The 20,988-nt window shown below is 39.5% G+C and overlaps 1 protein-coding gene across 1 annotated transcript in view; it reads left to right on the top strand.

Moving 5' to 3' along the window:
- The window catches only part of PCSK1 (proprotein convertase subtilisin/kexin type 1), a 36,426-nt gene extending 20,400 nt beyond the window's left edge, over positions 1–16,026 (top strand). The window contains exons 8-14 of the mRNA XM_090038306.1: positions 819–1,031; positions 3,711–3,811; positions 4,771–5,004; positions 6,610–6,767; positions 8,886–9,019; positions 11,213–11,374; positions 12,612–16,026. Coding sequence (XP_089894432.1) covers positions 819–1,031; positions 3,711–3,811; positions 4,771–5,004; positions 6,610–6,767; positions 8,886–9,019; positions 11,213–11,374; positions 12,612–12,974 — 1,365 coding nt within the window. The 3' untranslated portion in view covers positions 12,975–16,026. The remainder of the gene's footprint in view (positions 1–818; positions 1,032–3,710; positions 3,812–4,770; positions 5,005–6,609; positions 6,768–8,885; positions 9,020–11,212; positions 11,375–12,611) is intronic.
- The last annotated feature ends 4,962 nt before the right edge of the window (positions 16,027–20,988 follow it).

Here is a 20,988-nt window from a genome sequence, read left to right as displayed (position 1 = left end):
GATACCACTTTTAATTTGAGCTGAAACTTATTTCCAGTATAGTGATAGATGACACCATTAGCTAGAATATTTATAACTACAAAAGACAAATCACAAGGAGGTGTACTATAGGAAGCAAGTCTGTCTGCACGGGAATCTAACACAGAGGTGGCTATGCTACAAGTAGCACGGGCAGATTTTCTATGTGGCATGTGACAGATCAGGGAGGGGACAAGCAATACAACAGCAGATAGGGCAGGAAGCAGAAAGCAGAGCAGGAGCTTGGGGTGGGAGCACAGAGCAGCTAGGAGAAAGCAAAGCAGCAGATTGGGTAGTAGAAGGGGATTAGAGTGGTGTTCAGAGAGAGTGCAGGGCTAATTTGTGGCATAACTGCCAAAAAGTCTGGGCCCCACTGACCTAATAGGTCTCTTCTGGCCTAACTTCTATGTGTCTTATGAAAAGTTACCTTTTCCTGGTCCTATGGTCTAAGTACAGATATTCGAAAAGCCTGAGGCGGAATCAATCTGTGTTACGCAGTTTTCTGTAGGTGACGTGGTTTAGATTGGTAGCAAACACAACACATGGTCATCATCTGCAGGGAGGTGCAAGTCTTAGACTGGGTTCCACCATTTTTAAACCAGCCTATATGTGCCGAACTTCTGTTCTGAGTATAGACAGGTTTTGTATGCCAAACTTCTGTTATGCTTATAAACTGGCTTTTGGTCCCTTATTCTGGTAAAAGTGTAATGTCTCTACCTGGCCTTACTAGCGCGAATAAGATTTTTGGTAGGAACGTGTTGGAGAATGTAGACTGTAACTGTTCCTTTCATTTCTTCCAGGGCCGAAATGGAAAAGGTTCCATTTTTGTATGGGCTTCTGGGAATGGTGGTCGTCAGGGTGATAACTGTGACTGTGATGGCTACACAGATAGTATCTACACTATCTCCATTAGCAGTGCTTCCCAACAAGGCCTTTCTCCTTGGTATGCAGAGAAGTGCTCCTCAACTCTGGCCACAGCATACAGCAGTGGGGATTATACTGACCAGAGAATTGTAGGTTGTTTTTACCAGATTTAACAAACATCTTGAGGAATACACATAGAACCATTCATATATGAAAACTGAAGCAGAAACAACTTTAAATGGCTGACTTTAAGTGCCTACTTTATTTATGCTTTATATAGCACTAATATTTTCATTCTGGAACCCTGGACAATGAGGATTACAAAGTCATTTGTACTCCTAAAATACTTTACACTAAAGCAGTACATGCATGATATCATTAAATCTGCATTGTTGGTCTCGGAAATGTTTTGTTGTTTTTGTGTGATGAATGTCTCTGCATCTGCCCGTTCTGCAGAAAGGGCAGAACTTCAGAATGATTCTCAGCCATCTCTGTGTTGGGACAGTTCCCAAACAGGAATGTGAGCTGATACAAATCATAAAAATACTAAACAAATTGGTTTTACATGATAGAACAAAAGAACATCTAAAGGAATTGTAAATTCTTGCTGACCTCAGGTGGAATAGCACATGTTCTTCAGAATGTAAGCATCTGACAGCAAGAGGTATGATCCATTAGTATTAGAACTAAGTCCAAACCGACTTAGAAATCCTATAATTGGGGGAAGTTTGAGTTCAAATCTGCTAACAGATCTTACATTTCTCAATCCCATTTCTAATTGGGACTTTGAATTTTTTAATACAAAAATAAATACTTCAAAAATTATCTCATACTGCGAGGATCATGTAGTTTTAGGAATGAAAATGGCTTTATATTCATATTCTTTGAGACTAGAGTTAAGCATTTGAAGGTAGCCCTAGATTTTACTTTTTTCACACTATCTCCTAAGGTTGAACTTCCAGATGCCCTAAGAATTTTATCTCTACTGCTTATCATTAACATTCAGTTAGCCTAAGTGCTTATCATTATCACTAAAACCAGCTGAAAATTTTGGATGCAGATTTTTCACCCCAAAAATACAGTTTAGTGAAAGCCAAAATTTCCAGTAACATCATCCAAAATATCAATCCCACTGACAAAGTTTGGGTGTTTTTGATAAAAAAAATCAACATTAAATGGAAATTCACATTTAAATTTCACTTTAAAATGTCATTCAAGTCATTTCTTTGGTTGATAGGGACATTCAAGTTGATTTATTTCCTTATAGCAGAAAAGGAAATAGCTGGCAGTGCATGCTCTGTGGCTCCAGGACCAAATAACTTGCTTCCATCACCCTCCAAGCTGAAATTGTCTGAATTTGAGGACTCTGGAAAGAGGGCTGAGGCTCTAGTTCCTAGGACAATGGAGGGATGGAAAGGAGTTTAATAGGTGTCTGGTTGGCTGAGTTCCTGTTGAGATGATTATTTAAATGCCTTTGAGATGTGGCTGCAGCATTAATGGTAAGTAAATGCACTCACAGCCCTGAATTGGTATTCCAAGGGAGCTATATAAGTCAGTAAATTTCAGGTTTTCAGTTTTAAAGAAATAAAATGGCCTTTTCAGTAAAAATAACAAATTGAAACAAAATTTTAGTTCAGAAAGCAGAACTTTCCACAGGAAAATAAAAAAAAGGGTTTTTTGGTCCAAAATTTTTGGAGTGAAAAAATGTGGTTTCCCAGCTAATTATCGCAAATGTTGAGCTTGATTTTGCTAACTCTGGGCACTGACTACAGCAGTAGTAGAGGGGCTCAGCACCTTGCAACAGGTGCTCATCAAGTGGCAGAGTCACACAAGAGGTGTCTGACAAGGTTCTTTGGGTAGATGTGATATCTTTTATTGGACCAACTAAGTATTTGGAAAAAAGTTATTAGCAAGCTTTTGGATGCAGTCACCCTTTGTCAGACACAGGGAGTCTCTGTTGGTCTGAGAGGTGGTTACTATCTATGCCTCCTTCATAATTATCCTTCTTAATTATCTACATTGTGGGAATGGCTTAAAAGCCCCAGTCAAGGACTGGGAACCCACTCTGTTAGGCACCCTACCTATGTATACCAAAACAACGAGCCTTATCTTAAAGAGGATCCCTGTGATAAGCTGTTATTTGAGGAGCTGTTCCTGCCATTCTTATCAAGCTGAAGATTATCTCTCAGTGAACTGTATGGGTAGAGATTAAAATAACTTCATTTCAGATTTAGCCCAGTAGGTCAAAACATGTGCCCTTGCAAAGTGGCTTCTCTTGTAGCTCAGATGTAAAGCTCTCAGTGCACCCACTTTCTTATGTTGCAGGTACATGGGCAGATAAGTTAGGTTCTTAATTTTCTAATAAAATGCATGTTTCATTTGCAAATTATAATGTTTTTGCTGAAGAGGGAATAGAACACTAATACTAATCCTGTGAGCAATTTTCAATCCTGTGAGCAGGCAGTAATTTTAAATGTTCTAGACCAAACACAATGATGTGTTTTTATGATTCACCAGTGAGTTTGAAACACTTATTCTTATTGTTGAAATGTTAGAATAAGGCAAGGTATTCAGTGTGGGAGTATTTTGTTCCAACACAAGGGATTTTGATACAAAAATTATAGTTGAAGCAAATGTAATAAATGAAATAGACTGAAGTATCAGCAGATTTAAGCATCCATTCTTTTGTTTGTTGGGGGAGGGGCTTTCTGAGGTGTATGAAACTGTGCAGGAGAGACTATGGAGAGCTGTGTTTTTATGTGAGGATACAATAATGTTTATGGAGGTGCCTTTTCATGGCCTCTGTGGTTGCAATGTTTGTATTTCAGACAAGTGCTGATCTTCATGATGAATGTACAGAGACTCACACTGGAACCTCTGCATCTGCTCCATTGGCAGCGGGGATTTTTGCTCTAGCCCTTGAAGCAAAGTAAGACTTCCTCAACTTTTCCGGTTTTGCCCTACCCTTATAATCAGACCACCTCTCTCAGGATGTCCAGTTCCTGTCAAGAATCAGGTCTGCTAACTTTACTAACTTTAACAAAAGGATTGGTTAATACCAGCCTTCACACCTGCTAGCCAGGCAGAGCCAACACAAGAAAAAGACAGTGAGCTGGTGATTCTACTTTGTTCTGTGCAGCAGCAACAGTTTGCTTACTGAGGAATGGTCAGCTGGACCTGAAAGTAATGAAACAACACACGTATTTGTGAGACCATAATTTGAAGGCAATACGGCTGTACAGGTTTCAGTGAGGTATCACTTCAGTCTGCAGAACCTTTAACACTCGTAATGATGCATGAAATGTAAAGTACCCAGGTATGACTGTCAAAGCAAGTAGTTCAAAAATATGTCCTTGTTAAAGACACAGAGACTTACAATGGCATATTCATAAAAATATTCTCAGAGAAGACGTGCACTTTATGGGAGGAAGCATACTAACATGAGACTTGGGAGACCCTGTCCCAACACAGACATTTAGATCCAGATTGCTGAAGTGTAAACACACCCAAAGATGAAGTTAAGTGCCTACTACAATTTTCAACAGTTCCCAGGTGTCTAAGTCTCAGTGAAATCAATAGGAGGTACGAACCTTTTAAACTCCTAATAAGCCTCAAGTTTTGGTGCCTAAATACCTTTGAGGAACTGGGTGTAAGTCCTTCTGTGCATCAATTTGCTACCTGTATAATGGAGATAACGGTGTCTCCCTACTTCGGAGAAGTATTAAACAGATTACAGATTGTATGCATGGTTCTTAAGTATTACAATAAATGGAGCATCAGTTAGATTTTACTTTTTTCAACAACTTTTAATGTGCAGGGCAACAGTGCATCATTATGACAAAGTCAATAGACACTTGTATAGAAATTTAACCAATCTTTTCTCAATAGCCCTAATCTAACATGGAGGGATATGCAACATTTGGTAGTCTGGACATCAGAATATGACCCACTGGCTGGTAATCCAGGATGGAAGAAAAATGGAGCAGGGTTGATGGTGAATAGCCGATTTGGATTTGGATTACTTAATGCCAAGGCACTGGTGGATTTAGCTGATCCTAAAGTGTGGAAAAGCATACCTGAAAAGAAAGAGTGCATAGTCAAGGACAACAGTTTTGAACCAAGGTAAGACTTTGCAGTGACAATTCATATCTAGTATCAGTCTCTATCTCCCAGAGCTAATGCTGTAAGATAATATCTTGCACTAAATTGTTCAAATAGTTGTAAATTGAGACTGAGATATTTGCCTTGTCATCTTTCTCAGGAATCTACGAGTAACAAACAATGCCCCATCTCTTACTTTGTGCAATTCACTGTAAGGCTAATAAAAAAACACTATCACTCAAAACTTAATCAGGGAAGAGGACTATTTGCATATGCTTGCATGTAACTAGTATGTGGGTACTCGCAGTTGCAGGATTATTAACACGGGAACACTAAATCCAACCAGCTGAAGCATAAAGATATTATATTAAGTCTTATGCTGCTATTATGTAAGAGACAAAAAAAGAGATACCAAAAAAGGACCAGTGGACTTTAAAATAAAATCTCTAAATTGTTCCTAAAATAAAGTTTATCTAATGTGTGGCATACATTGAATACCTGGTATTCAATATACATGGTAAAAAGCTGATATCCATATGTATTTGTATAACTCACATGCATAACATCACTTTTGTATAATGCACTTTTACAAATGCACTCAGATAAAACCCTCTATGCCAGACATGCAAAAATTCTCTATCTGCTGCACATAAACAGACAAACTGCAATGAATTTCTTAATAATTAACATGTTTAATCAATAAGGATCTTTAGACCCCCTTTTTGTCTCCTCTTGTTAGTATATGGCTTTGCTTTCTAGAATAAACAGTTTTCACAGATCTACAAATTACATAATCTCCAGGGCCTTGGTACAGCTATACAGTGTGTCACCACTTGGTAACCTGCTTATTTGGGCTATTTTTATTAGAGCTCTATTTTTATTCTTCCTCTCTATATGACAATATGCAGCTATGTTTTCCTTTTACGTTTTGAATTTAATACAGAGAACTGAGGTATAAAAAACTTATTATTTTGATATGATTTTAATCCTCTTATGTTCCATTATAAATACAATGCTCATAAAGCCCTACATTTTTAATGCATTGCGTGGGGATGGAAGCAATTACTGGAAACTGTGAAGAGAAAGCAGTACACAATGCTCTGTAAATCTAGGGAAGGTATAGGCTCTAAATTAGAATGTGCTACAAATGATTAAAGGAGCTACAGCTGCTGCTGTTTTTTCCAGCCATTTTACTACACGGTGGTACATATGCCTGCTGGTGATTTTACTGAGGCACATAACCTATAAATCTGATACACTCATGTGACATGGTTGTTTGCAGAGAATGCTTTTAAGGGGGTCTCTTGTGGGACAATGCAACCTTGAAAGAAATTATCAATCATCAAGCTTACAATATAGCCGTGACACAAACTATCAATTATCAAGCTTGCTCTCTTCCATGGTTGTAGAAAAAAACAGGCTCCATACATTTAAACTATCCATGCTTGGGTGATTTCTGAATCCCTTGGGTTCTCAGAACCTGCCTGGGTTTCACTGGGTGTTTTGGATAAGTCAGGAATACAGTCTCAGTTTGATTTGTTCATGATACTACATAAAACACATCAGAGGGACTAGTGTTGTAGGGTACTAAGCAATATAATCATGTATTTCCCCTAACTTTGATAGGTTATTAAGAGCAAATGGTGAAGTAACCATCGAGATTCCCACAAAAGCTTGTGAAGGGCAAGAGAATTCTGTTGCATCTTTGGAACATGTGCAGTTTGAGGCAACGATTGAATATTCCCGCAGAGGCGATCTGCACGTCACTCTCACTTCCCCATCAGGTATGGAAGGCCAAGAAATGTATTCAGAGAAATGACTTGTTGGTGCTCTTGTAATGTACAAGTTTCACCTTATTAATATTTATGTAAACAGTGCTTATTCCCTCCCAAAGTAGAAATGGCTGACTACACTCTAGGGAATATCTCATTCCCTCCTAAGCAGCTCTAGCTTGGAGGATGCATGTGGCAAAGCAAGGGTTTAGATGCCTATGTCCCACTATCTCCGTTCATTTCTTCCTGTCTCCCTCCAACCCTACTTCCATAGTGCATCTTATATTCAATATGATTTCATCTTATTATTCATACTTCCTATGGGACAGCCTGTGCTACAGTGAGCCAAAAAAATCTGTGCAGGGGCAGAAGCTGAATTATCTGGATGGTTTGAATAGATACATCATGCATGTACCAAACACACAGGTAAAATGATGGATGCATTAAAATTATTTAGAACAACCAAGTAGCCTTAACTCTGCCCTTTAACAAGGCCACAAAGTGGGGGGGGGGTCCCACAATCTGGGACCACGAATACTAAACTTCCCCAACCTTTGTCATGTGATTACTCCATCATGTCTCAAGAAGGCAGAGCTAAAGTTGTCTGAAGGCCTTAGCTGTACATTTCCATACCTTGTCCAGATGTCTTTTAACTGGAATTCTGAATTTCCAGGGGTAGATTTGGGGATAGATTTGGGCACTTCAAATGATGAGGGAAGATTTTATAAAGGGATAGCCTGCATTCCCTGGCTGATGTGTACTGGGAGAGAGGTTACAGTATCTTGCTAAGCCTCCAGAGTTTTGAGTTTGAGCCCTGCTTTGGACTTATGCTGAAGACTGTCAACAGCTGAACCAGCTGTGAATGGATACCTGATCATTTAGGGCAGTGGTCTCCAAACTTTTTTGTTCGTGCACCCCTATCAGTAAAAAATTTTTGAGCATGCACCCCCAATATATGTATATTTATATAAATATACTAAATAGAAGTTCTAATATTTTCTTCCCGCACCCCAATGGATTGTCTTGCGTACCCCACTTTGGAGACCACTGATTTAGGGGAGTCAAAGATAGCTGTCCTCATCACTCCCTGGTGTGTCTTTGGCTACAGAACCTATGCTGGTTACCTTTGACCTGCGCACAACTGCACAAATATTGTTCTGCTGCTAGTTAATGGGGAAAATGGCATCATGGCCACAACTGCCTGAAATACACCCTCTTTAGAACAGCAATACCCAGAGAGAAGGGCTGTCTGACCCCATGTGCTACCCAGTACTTTATTACCTCCTCTATGATTTTGTATTGATATCTAGATGATGCTATTCTTTTCCTAGGTTCATGCCTTTGCTCACTGTCCTATAAATTATGCCCACCAAATACATAAGCCATTCCTTTCCCAATATTTATGTTGTTTACTTATTGGTATTTACAGCTTATGATTGCACACTCCCTTCCCCCACAGCTTTGCTTCTCTAGACTATGTAAATATAGTTCCCCTGGTATCTCCTCATATTCAAATGAGCACAAACAAGCCTCCTACTTTGCATCAGAATCCCTTCTGCTGCAGAAATGCTTTTTTAGACTGCAGTAGTCTTTTTTCAGGCCAGTCATACAGCAGTGAGAATGTTTTCTCCCATATGAGGCTGTAAGAAAACACACTCGCTAAGATTACAGTAACAAATTCTGCTCACATTTACAGCCAGGCAAACCCCAGAGCAGAACTGTGAGTAGAATTTGAACCATGGAGATTAAAGTGGTGAAGCTTTCCCCAGTTCAATTTGCTAGTACTGAACAACATGAAAAGAAGGCATGACGGGCTCTTTCTAATTATTTATTGCTGCATGTCGCTCTCTGCTGTCATGCGTGTTCCTTGCTGGTTTGACACTAATACTCCATGACAACTGGATTTATGGCAATCCTGGTTAACACATTCTTCTTGGAAAGGGATTTGGATAGCTATGAGCTAGAAGCAACATATTGCTATCCCTTAAACAAACCAAAAGCCAGTATAAAATAGTACCTTCTCCAGGTTATAGTGGAATGCAATTGGTACTTTGATTGTGTGAAAGATGGGGGAAAAGAGCCCTGGATCAATAAGCATTAATGTTTGCTTGTTTGTTTGCACAAATACAGGCACCAGCACTGTTCTACTGGCTGAAAGGGAGAGAGATAAGTCTCCCAATGGCTTTAAAAATTGGGACTTCATGTCTGTTCACACATGGGGAGAGAACCCAGCAGGTACTTGGGTTTTAAGAATTACTGATGTGGTAAGTAACCGTGCCAATGATACATATGTATAGACCACTGGATTGTAAACTGCTATCAGTCATGTAGAAAAGATTTTATTTTGTGAAAAACTAGCCGTGTCATTTATTGTTAACATAAAATTTGAATAAGAGAGAGTCCAAATGATGCAAACTCAAAAGATAAGACCAAATTCTATTGTCACTTAAATCAATGCAAAACCAGGATAACTTCCTAGAAGTGTAACTATCAGCAGAATGTAGCTGTTATATAGTCTCTTTCATGGTACATACGCCTCTTCCCACTAAAGAGAAACCTATTAATGCAATCTTATATCGTTTTGGAATTGAATAATTAATGGAATTTATAGATGATTAGCTGCAAATTAGGTTTTTTTCTGTGAAGGCAAACATGAGGCAAGTTCTGTTCTCTTTTTTTGGTACATGTGCATAATTTTCATTGATTCAAAAGCTTTTGAATTAATTAATTTCCAGAGAGTTTAGAGACCTATTCTGATGTATATCTTCCCCTATATTCTCTCTCAAAGTAATTACCACTGAATGACCAGCAAGGATTATAATGAAGAAATCTAGAGATATAAAATAAGTATGTTTACTAAAACCAGACGGGAATATGGATTATAACCATGAGAGCTTTCAGAAGAAGCTGCTTGGTAGGCAACTGAGAAATCACTGCCTTCAAAGGGAGAGGGATCAATCCATGCTGGCTCACTCTGGAGAATTTCACTGAAGTTGTTTGTTAATTAGCTTGTCACTAAGGATCAGATCCTGTCAGGGGGTGAATGTTAACTTTGTGATACTGAGTGTCAAACCTCTGCTGGCCTCTGCAGAAATCAGTAGGCATTAAAAGTGCTCAGGTACTTTCAGGATCTGGCCTTTAGATCACAGGGCTGGAAATGAAGCATTGATTTTGCTCTTCTCTGGGAATATCTTTAATTGGTAGATCAGGATGCAGAGAAATAAATGGCATGGTTTGGAAGCAGAGGGCATTATAAACAGTAAGGTAAGGCCAAGCACCCAGCAGGTGGACAAGGTGACAGAAATAAGTTATTCTCCACATGGTGCCTAGGAGCAGAATTAACACCACTTGTAGAATTGTAAGCCTGTCAGATAACCTGGCAGCTATAGACACCCTAGTTTGCAGCTCATAGGAAGGCACCACATTTTTTTGGAATGCAAAGGTTTTCCTTTAATTGATGGCTAGTCTGTTTTCTGTGCAAATAAGAGGTACCTGAAATCTAAATCAAACCCAGCTCTCCCCCTGCCAGTTCCTGGCAGTTTGTTACTTCACACTAACGAATCCTTATATTAATTACACCTACCTAACGAGGGCCTCACTTAGACTTACTGCTAATTTAGTTGTCTTTCAATCTGTATTCGTAATCTTCATCTGCAAAGTAGGCTTTTTATTATAAGACAGGACTCTTCAGCAACCACCTCAGTGGAGGCAGATGGCAGAGCAAGTGCTCTGATAATGAAGCCTGTTAAAAATAAACATCAGGCAACTCCCTACCTGTCTCTTCCCTTTATTACATTTTAGCAATACTATTCTAAAACTCCACAGCTCACAGTAGAGAGTAGTGATTTAAGCTGTACTGTACAACACTAGCATAACTAAAACTGGGTGACCAGGACAGCTGCCACACCACTGCTGCCACAGGCACACAACCATGCCAGCTGCACAGCAACAGCCAGAAGTCACTGCTGGCCCCATGTTTCACAGCTGCCCCAGGTGCCCAGCTGCATTGTTACACCTCTGCTGTACAGCATGAGAGGACATTATTAAAAAAGGCTGTTACAACAATTGTGCAGAACTTCTTGTGCAAAACTTGCTGTACAGCAGCTTAGCAGACAGTAACAACAAGAAACATCATGTGGTTTAATAATGTTTGACATCCTATAAAATAATGGAATTTGACCTATGGTAACACAGTTAATTATCAATGATACTGTGTTATAATAGCCATGTACTTGTAGCATATCTGGTCTGGTTTAGAGTCTTTGTAATAAATCTCCCCTTCTGTTATGCATTTTACCCAATAATGTATCTTTCATTGCTCATACATCAACATCTAAATTTACATTTGTTAAAAGCACTAACCTCTTTAACTGGCTTGGGGCTTTGTTAACATCAGCTATCTTTTCTTTCATCTTCCTTCATCCAGTACTAATATGATGCTAATGTCTGTCTTTTAGTCCAGGAGAATCCAAAATGAAGGGAGGATTGTGAACTGGAAACTGATTTTGCATGGCACTTCTGTCCAACCTGAACATATGAAACAGCCTCGTGTATATACAAACTACAATGCTGTGCAAAATGACAGAAGGGGAGCGGAGAAGATGACAGACTTTGTAGAGGTATCAGTTACTTTATGTTTTCCTCCATATATGTCATATTGTTATAACAGCATAAAAGAAATATACCATTTGGGGTTTTCTGAATTCATTTACCTGCATGTACTCATTTCACCACACCTTTACTCATTTGTTAGCTGTGTGCATACTGTGATGTGATCCATGCCCGTAAGTAAATGTTTTCAGTTACTCACCCATTTAACAAGGCATGATCTGAGGGACCTAAAAATGATTTTATGACATGAGTTCTAAAAAAGTCAAATGGTTGTTGAGGGAACTTCTCCAAACAATCTGAGTTTAGAGCTCTGATCACTTCTAATGTTTTCTGTGGAAGTAACTGTCAGGGCCCAAAATTGTTGACCCAGGTCCAATAGATGCAAGGACTGTTGGAGTGAAGCATACTACCAAATGATTCTGCATGGGTTTAGAGACTCTGCAGACCTAGACATTATCCTGGTAACCAGAGCTCCAACTGCATTGTATTCTATTTCTTCACCTTCAAGAGGAATTGATAATTATTTATGGAAAACAAATAAAAAATGTTAGGCATCTCCACTTTAAAGCAAAACCACGCACAACTCCCATTAGTAGGTAGGTATGTTCATAAGGGTACATCAGTAACAGAGGTACAGGTGACTCTGGGATGAAATGCAGCAGCTATGTAAGAACACAGAAGTGAAAGTGAAGTAAACCTGTATTTAATAGATACTGCAGGAGGGGAAATGATGGGCAAAATGTAGCTTCCAACATGAAATTTGGGATACACTTTCCTATTCTTGTTGGAAGAGATACGATGAACACTCATAATCCAGCCACCACTTCCATGTCTCATCTGAAAGACAGCACCTCCAGCAGAATTGTATTCATTATGCTGGGGAATCAGTTTGTTCCTGCATGAGAGAGGAAAATACCTGTTGAGTCACCCTCACCCTCCCATAACCAGTCTTTATAAAAGTCTCTCATCTAAGTTCTCTTCAGTCCAGTCAGGCTTAACTTTCTTATAATCTGCTGGTTTCACACAATTATAATATGCTGTGATTGAGACCTGTACAGTTAAGTAATCAGCTAATATACTATACTATACTATACTATAATATGTTACTTGTATACTATACATTAAATAAGACATTTTTAGGTTTTTTTTTCCCCTGGAGCCACATACATTCCTATTGTTAACAAGGCCAATTTCAGAGAAAGCTTCACTGATCCCTAATGCTTTTGATCCTATTCTGTATTTTAGGACCATACCACGCAGGAGAACCTAAAGGAAAAATCCAAAGTCACAGGAGGTACCAGCAGTAGCACTGATAAAATGGGAGACAAAATCCCATCGGAGGCGATGCTTCACCTATTACAAAGTGCTTTCAGCAGGCAGATGTCCCAGAATCGAGCACCAAAGAAGACTCCAAGTGAAAAGTTAAATATTCCATACGAACATTTCTATCAAGCCCTTGAAAAATTAAACAAGCCCTCTCAGTTAAGAGACTCAGAGGAAAGTCTATACAGTGACTACGTTGACCTTTTTTACAACACCAAATCATACAAGCATAGAGATGATAGACTGCTGCAGGCCTTGGTTGATATTTTGAATGAAGAAAACTAGAATGTATGATACAGCACTGGAGTTGGAAATATTCATGCCCCTCCTCCCCCACCTACTCTTCCCTTGTCAGCCCTGTATTTTACACGCTAGTTATACAATTACTCTTTTGAACACTTCATGCTTAACAAGGATGCCAAGAAAGGAAAAGCAGCAGAAAGTGTGAGGTACTAAGCTTATGGGTGTTTATGATCACTCTATTCAAGGTCTTTCTTCATTAATATCAAAGTAGATGGTTTCTTTCCTGTGGCATGAAATACAACTGTAGTCCTCTGAAAATGCAGCCCTCAAATTCAAACCCTTTTTCTTTTACTTATTTTTCCACACTTTATTCTCTGAGCAAGCATTGAGCTTGAAAATCAGGGTTGTCAAGCCGTTCTCAACTGAACTGCCAAAGCTATGGGGAGATACTGCCTTCTCTAGGCCTGTAATAAATCTATCAATCCTTATCACACGTGGCATCCACTCAAGATTTAACACTAGCTACAAATACTATCACAAATACAGATTCCCTGGCCATTTTCCAGATGACAACCAACCCAAAGATCTCTATTCTATAGGAAAGAAATCTAGAATGGCTGGAAAACTTGCAGTGCATTTGAGCTTTGCAGACAGCTATAAATCAGAAGATTCCATTATCCACAGTTGAAAAAAAAAAAAAGGATTGGACTTTATTCTGATCTCATATCAGCAGAGTTTAAACTAAAATGAAAGTTAAAATGAAATAAAAAATGCAGACAGAATCAAGCCAATGATCCCCATCACCAGTGGTATTGTAGAAACTACTGCAGCAACATCTGTAATCAATTTGTTTTCTCAGTGATGTTTCAGGAATCTTTGGTGAATCTTTTAGTCCTACAAGGGGTTGAGGGCTTGAGGCCAGGTGCTGGGGACAAGTCTAGAGCAATTTCACCAGCAAAATTCTGGCTCTGGACCTCATCAATGGAGTTGGGTGGGCAGGTCCTGTTCTCCCAGAGACCTGCAGCAGATGCGGTATAGGCAAGGTTGAAGTAGGCATAAGGAAGAGATTTCCATAAGAGAATTCTATAAAATGGGATGACAATGTCAGAGGTTGATTGCAACAATCTTAAATCCTTTGGTGGGTTGAGAGGAAAATGGAGAGAGAGTAAAAAAGATGGAAGAAGTTATCACGGACAAAGGAACCGAAGAAAGGAGGAAAAGAATAGGTGAATGGGGAAAAGGTTGAAACAAAATAGAGAAGGAAGAGAAATATGGAGAGAATCCACTTGAATGACAGCAGGTAAACTGCTAGTCTGACTCGGATGGTGGGGGGCTTGCTGGATGAAGAGAGCTGGAACAGAATGATCTGAAAGGGCAGCACACATCACAGCAACTATACTTCAGACACACATTTGTATTGGGAATATGAGTTGGCATATATTTTGTTACTCATAAATTTGACAAGAGAGTATGTAGTTGTGTAAGCAGGTAAAAATTGGAGGAACCTAGGGCAGGGGAATACAGAAATTTCAAGTGGTAGAATAAATGCAGTGATTAATTACAATGCCAAAGCTGTCTAAATAAGCGCTGACTAGAATTTACCTCCTTTTCTCTAATGTCTCTAAATGTCTTTTCCAAATAGATTTTAGAAATACTTATCACTGTTCCAGTATCTCCATTTCATGAGTGGTACTGGTGTCTCTCAAACTGGGAACTTTGCCTGGCATGGATGCAGATTTTCAAAACCACTGTTAAATCCTCATATTTAAAATAAAAACCTAGGTACTCAAACAATAGTTAATCCCACTGAAAAAGTAACCAATTAAAAAACAACAACAGGACCTCTTTTATAAGTTTTTTTAAAAACCTCGGATTTTTCATTCATTCAAATGGTATCATGTAGTTCTTAGATCTAATTCTGCACTATGCCACTTTTAATTGGATTTAACTTAGTCGGCTTAAGGAGTCCTAAAGTACATCTTCAGACTCTCAAGGCAGTGACTTCTTGTTTGAAGTGTATGTTATTACTAAATTTCCTCTTCCTTCTTTCCCTCTCTTTCTTTTTTCCTCTTCGCTCTCTGTTATATTGGAAGTTTTTCTTGGAGGTAGGAAGTGGTCAAAAAATGGAAGTGGTTGAAACCAGAAAGCTTTCTTGTGTTTCGTATGATGTCCCTTAACACTAAGACTTAGAAAGGCAGTTTAGAGAGGTGCTGAACAGGAAAACATGACTAATTTCATAGCCAGGAGTGGACGGCAGGGTACACTAGCTAATTTCCACCCCTGCTTTAGATTTGAGTACTGGGAGCTAATTGTTTTGTTATGAGCCTTAACAGCGGCTGTCTTCAGGGAGCAGCAGTAAGAGCAAACCCCCATTGCTGTATGATTACTTCACGTTTTAATAACAGCAGATTCAATAATGGACCATAAACAGTGTACTCATGTTAAATACGTTATATGTATATAAGTTATATACATGACTTTTCCTTTGTTTTAAGCCCAATTCCAATGTTATGGCCAAAGTTTCATCAGAGAACAGCTTTAAAATTAATCTGATGAAAGTCTGTCTCTTGAATGTTTCCAACCCAGAGTATATTGTACAAACTTAAATTATTTTTATTGTTAGTCTTCTCTTGGTGCCTGTGTGGGTTTTGTGAAAACTGTAAACGGGAAAAAAAAGATGTTTTCTCTCAGAATTTTAAATTATATTTTCTTTACAGGTATTTATAATATATCAAAGATTTTATCAAACAGACAGAATTTTAAAAGGCATAATAAATTATATTAAGGAACCAATTTTTTCTTGAGAAAGAGAAAATTTCATCCAATAAAGGTATTTTTAAAAGGCATGTTCCAACAGTAACTACAACATGTATGTGATGTGCTGTTAAAATTACATTTGTCTAATAATAGCATAATACAGTATGTTAGCAGAGCGCAGAGTGTGTGGTCTTAACATTTGTAAAGAAAACAAAAGCTGAAGTCAAACCATGGATTCAGTTATCTGGGAAATATAACATTTCATTAGACTTAAGAAGAATGAATGGTCTCATCACTGAGAAAATCTGGTGGGGGGCACAAAATATGTAGTTTATTATGATCAGAAAATTTTAGAATATGTATTTGCAATGAAGAAAAAGAAATACAGGGTGGATCTTTCATGACTGGAGCCACATGATGATTCTCTATTGGTTTCAATGAGAGAAAAATTGGTTCCTGAAGATCTGAAATGTAACATCCTTCTTTCTGTCTCATATAAAAGCATGTGTCTGCAGTACCCTTGCAGTCGCACAGAACTTATAATGAAGAGGTAGACAATAATAAGATAAGGGGAATTTTACTGAAAAAAAATCCTTGATTTTCCACTGTCTTGCATCTGCATAAAAGCTTTCAACTTCTGCTTTGCAAGGTATTAAAATAAATACACAGAGTGCAAGGCAGTGAAGTAAATAGTTCCTTATATTCTCATGGTAAATGGCTTGTGGAGTGCTTCCTTTGAAGAGGACAACTGTGTGCTAGGGTAAATCTGATAGAAGTGGTTCCAGTTTCAAATACTGGCTCATATCCTCGGGCAGGGATGCATCAGGGAAAGGAAATAACATGTTGGCGTACACCAGGGTTAAGGAACATACTATAACGCAGAGGCATTAAACCAGTCTCTCACTGCCATGTTGTTCTTTAGGACCTGGTTACCAATTGTGTAAGTTAGAGCTGCTTTTGACTTAAGCAGGTACTAGTACAGAATCAGGAAAACAACTGGGAGCATCTACATGAGTTGTCTAATTAGATCTGCAGTAAAGTCTCAGCATCTACATGTGTGGTCCTATTAGGAAACTAATAAATGCCACTGTATGTTAGTACTTGTCAGCACAAGTGCTATTCTATGATGGCATAATTTAGTGTGCTGCAACACACATGTAGACACTAACAGGGCTAGCTGGGGCATAAGGGTGCTTCAGTGCAGGGGCTACTTGCTGGCTAGCCCCACACTGGAGCACCCTCATGCCTCTCCACACAATGTTCAGCTGGGTAAGAGCAGGCCCGGGCTGTCAGGCTGACCCCCTGAGCTCCTTGCCAGCCAGGTCTGCTCTTCCCCAGCTCAGTGTGTTGCAGTCCTGGGCACATGAGTAAACACAGAATCTGGGAGCAATAAACTCTGGCATGAACTGCACCAGAGTTTATTCAGTCACACTAATAGCACCTGTAGATACACCCACCACTTCCCAAACAGTCCCATCTACCCTTGAACTAAGTAGGCCTTAGCCTTGAATGAAAAAGCTTGAACTTCCAAAATCTAAACTTTCTAACTCAAAAACCTAAAAACACTTTTCAAAAAATCAACTCTGTTTTGCTTTTTAAAGTCTCAGTTACCTACCTTACCAACCAGCTTTGAAGAGAACTGGCTCAATGGTGGTAAAGTTATTAATGTGTTAAGATGACAATATGTTCATAGCTAAAGTACTTTTTAACAAATATGTGCTGCTTTTAACAAATATGCATTTCCAACAATAGATAACTAATGTGCACAAACAACATTAATTATCTATAACTTTCTAATAATGCCAATTTTCTCTAAAATTGGCTTGATTATTAAATGTCAATGAAATCTATAAAATATACCAAGCTTGAGCTATCCAGTTTTGGCCTTTTGCATTATCCAAGTGCAAAGTATTTCCTTTGAGGCACATATTCTAACTGAAAACTAATGGAACCACTTTTCTCAAACTCTGTCACCCTTCAAAAAATTCTTTTGAACTGAAAAAAAGCCTGGACATTTCCAGCCCAAGAAGGTTTTTTTGTTTTTAATGGAAAACCTAAAAATGATATATAGACTAGAAGATAGGACTATATTAGGCACATCAGAATCTCTAAAATTAGGAGTGAAGAGATTTTGTATGAGTAGAGAGTGTGATCATGGAAAGTAGAAATTATTAAAATTCACCCTGACTATGGTTCCTGGTGCTACAGGTGGCCAATTCCATATGAATAGGAACAGAAGCAGTAACTGAGGGAATAATGTTGGAAAGTTCCACTTTCTCAGAGAGGTAAGGATTTCTTAGGCTTGAGACAGACATTGAAAAAGCCAGAGCCTGAATTGATTCAATCTTTGCAGGTTAGTTGAACCTGGCTAGGCTAAATCAGTTTTGTAACCAGACAGACATCCCAGAAATGCAGGCACATGCCTGCAGTGGCTCAGGCTAGAAGCTGGGGGGAGCTAAAGCATCCCTCAAGTCCTTTCACAGCATGGAGCTGAGTGGGGTGAGGCCAGGCTCTGGCAGGAGCTCTGATTAGCCCAGCAGGAAATTGATAACAGTGTTTATCACCCAAATAAGAAAACAACACAGGGACATTACCAGCTACCTGTTGATTCTACCTGTTGATTCAGCAGGGACCATAGCCAGCATGTGGTCTGGTAGGTAATACACAGACGCCTCCTCAGCAAGGCAGAGGGGAGGGGAAAATTCCTGCTTAGTAGGGAGTGGTGAGGGGAGTGGGGAAGCAGCCTGCAGTCTTTGAAGCTCTAGCCAGGGAGCTGAGGGAGGGGCCAGGCCTGCTATGGAACAGAGAGCCCTGCCCAGCCCAGAGAGCATGTTGGGATCTTAAACCAGCAAGGGGTCTGGGACAGACATTGCATAAACTGGTTTGAGCCAAATTAGTTATGTGCTTGAGAAAGCAACAGGCTACTAAAGTCTTCAGGCATTCTGCTTTGAAAGTATATTTATATTTAAAATGTAGGATAACCATTATTATGATTGAAGGCTAAACCTACCATATCCTTAGCTATATTGTTATACAGCATACTTTCACATCTGAAATATTACTAAGCAGTCAGAGGTCTCCTTTCATAACAACCATTCTTTTTTTTCTTAAGAGAATTGTGCTTAATGTGTAACCTCAGACAAGAAGAAATCATCAGGCACTTTCAAACACACAGCATTACAGAGAGCTCCTGCCTGAGAAAATGTCTATTTTTCCTTCATTCCACTCCTGACCTATTAAAAGGTGGAAAGGCTTGGGCTTCAGTCTCATTCGCCATATATACAAATAATTTAAGTAAATATTTTGCTACTTAATGACCAAGGTGCTCATTAAAAATACTGTTTATTTCAACATTCAGTTTATGAGAAAAATGTGACCTGTTGACAAATGGAAAATTGTCTCAAATGCAGCAAATACCAAACAAAAAACAAGTAAGCCATGTAGGGTTGAGTTCCATCAGAAACATAATGATGTGGCCAGGTGCCTAGGGCAGCTGCCACACACAGGGGCAGTGGCAACTTCCAGTTCCTGCTGCACCCCTGGTGTGGTTGTGCAGCTGCAAAAGCAGCTGCTTTTTTCTAACCTCCCCCATGCACAGCCTCAAGCCAGCGCCTGGGCAACTGCCCTGCTTTAGTTATGACACTGAGTTCCATTCAGATACCAGAAAAGAATCAAAAGACACAATAAAAAATAATACAGTTGTCAGGAAAATAGCTCATAATGATTACATTATTTCGGCTATTTAGATATCTCTGCACAAATGTAGTTTAGTACATAGCTTTTCTTCTACTATGGCAGGAACCCTGGGGCTCAGACACAGCTCTTCTGGATGAAGGCCTATGCTGCAGGTGAACCACATGAATCAGGGGAACCAATGGAAGTCGCGAGCCCTTGATGGATAGTGTATAAGAACCCTGACACTTGTCTTGGCAACAGCGTTTATAGCCTTGTATTTGGGACTCTTCTGCAGTGCTTCTGTCATTGTCTCTGCCCTAGACCATCCTGCCTTGCCTCTTGCCCTGCTCCAGCCATTGACCCTTGACCATGGGTGACTGGTGCCTCCCGAGTCTGGGGGGCCACCAGATCAGACATGGGGGGGAGATCCCCCAGTGGCCAATTGCTGAGTCAGCAGCAAAACCAGAAGTGTACTTTCCTTCCAGTGGCACTTCCAGTTTTGCAGCTGGCACTTCCAGCGGGTGCACAGCTGATCTCAGCGGGTGCACATACATTCACGTACACCACCTACACATCACCAATGCCCTCGACCCTTGTTCCTGCCTCATCCCCTGCCTTAGACTTCAGTACCTTCTTCCCGCTTGCTCTAAAGAGTTCTGACTTCTCCAGCTCCTGATTTCTAGCCCGGCCTCAAACATGGATCCATCTCAACCCAAGGCAGCATGACACCTTGGACTTAAACTGACACCTAGTGTTGTGACCCTCAGCTTCTGAACCCTGACCCCTCCCCCCATGGCAGGGCATACCTGTGACACACTGTGACATTCTTCACCAGAAATAAATGGGTTGGCTGCTATCTCACAGCTACTTGCTGTTTAACTATGTACAAACGACAAACACTATCCGTTGATGCTCCAAATCATAAGTAATCAATATCATGGTCTGCTACATATTCTGATAAGGAGGTGCACTTAGAACTAAGGGCCCAGTTTTCCTCATGCTAGTTCTCAAAGTGCTGTATGAAATAAAACAATAAAGGGTAGGCATAGAGTAAAGCCATATGTCAACTCCATTAAAGGCAGTGAATTAGTGCAGAAGTCCTAGATTTTCAGACCAACAAGGGTAGAGTGCATAGAATTGCAAACACTGAGGAACCAAAGGGCATGTTCATGTTCAGTGTCACACATCAATAACTACGTCAAATACCCTCTGGCTCATATTTAGAAACTAGGATATTAAAATATATTCTTTTAAAACCAGCTGTCAATTTCTCTATTTCATTACATAGTGTTTCATTTATTGTTTTTCTGACTGCTATGGCAAGCCTGGGATATGTATTTTTAAAGAACAGTTAGAAACATAGAAAACAGACGTTGATTAAATATATATGTAACCAGCCATTTATATCAGTACCTGTAAAGTCAATGCAGTTTATTAGCCACGTATAATATGCTCTTAGAAGTAAATTTAAATATGCATTTATGTGAACTTAATATGTTCACACCAATGGCAGATCTTGGTTATACTGAGAAAGACCAAGAGTGGAAGAGAAGGGGTAGCAGTGTGACTGGAATTGTTCCAAGCTGAGCTTTGTTTTCTTGCTTTTCCTGCTTTTGTGTCAGGC

This window comes from Crocodylus siamensis, chromosome 3, assembly GCF_052110815.1.
Source record: "Crocodylus siamensis isolate JL-2025a chromosome 3, ASM5211081v1, whole genome shotgun sequence".
Taxonomy (NCBI): domain Eukaryota; kingdom Metazoa; phylum Chordata; order Crocodylia; family Crocodylidae; genus Crocodylus; species Crocodylus siamensis.
Note: the sequence above shows the minus strand (reverse complement) of the source record. Positions and strands in the feature narration are given on the sequence as shown.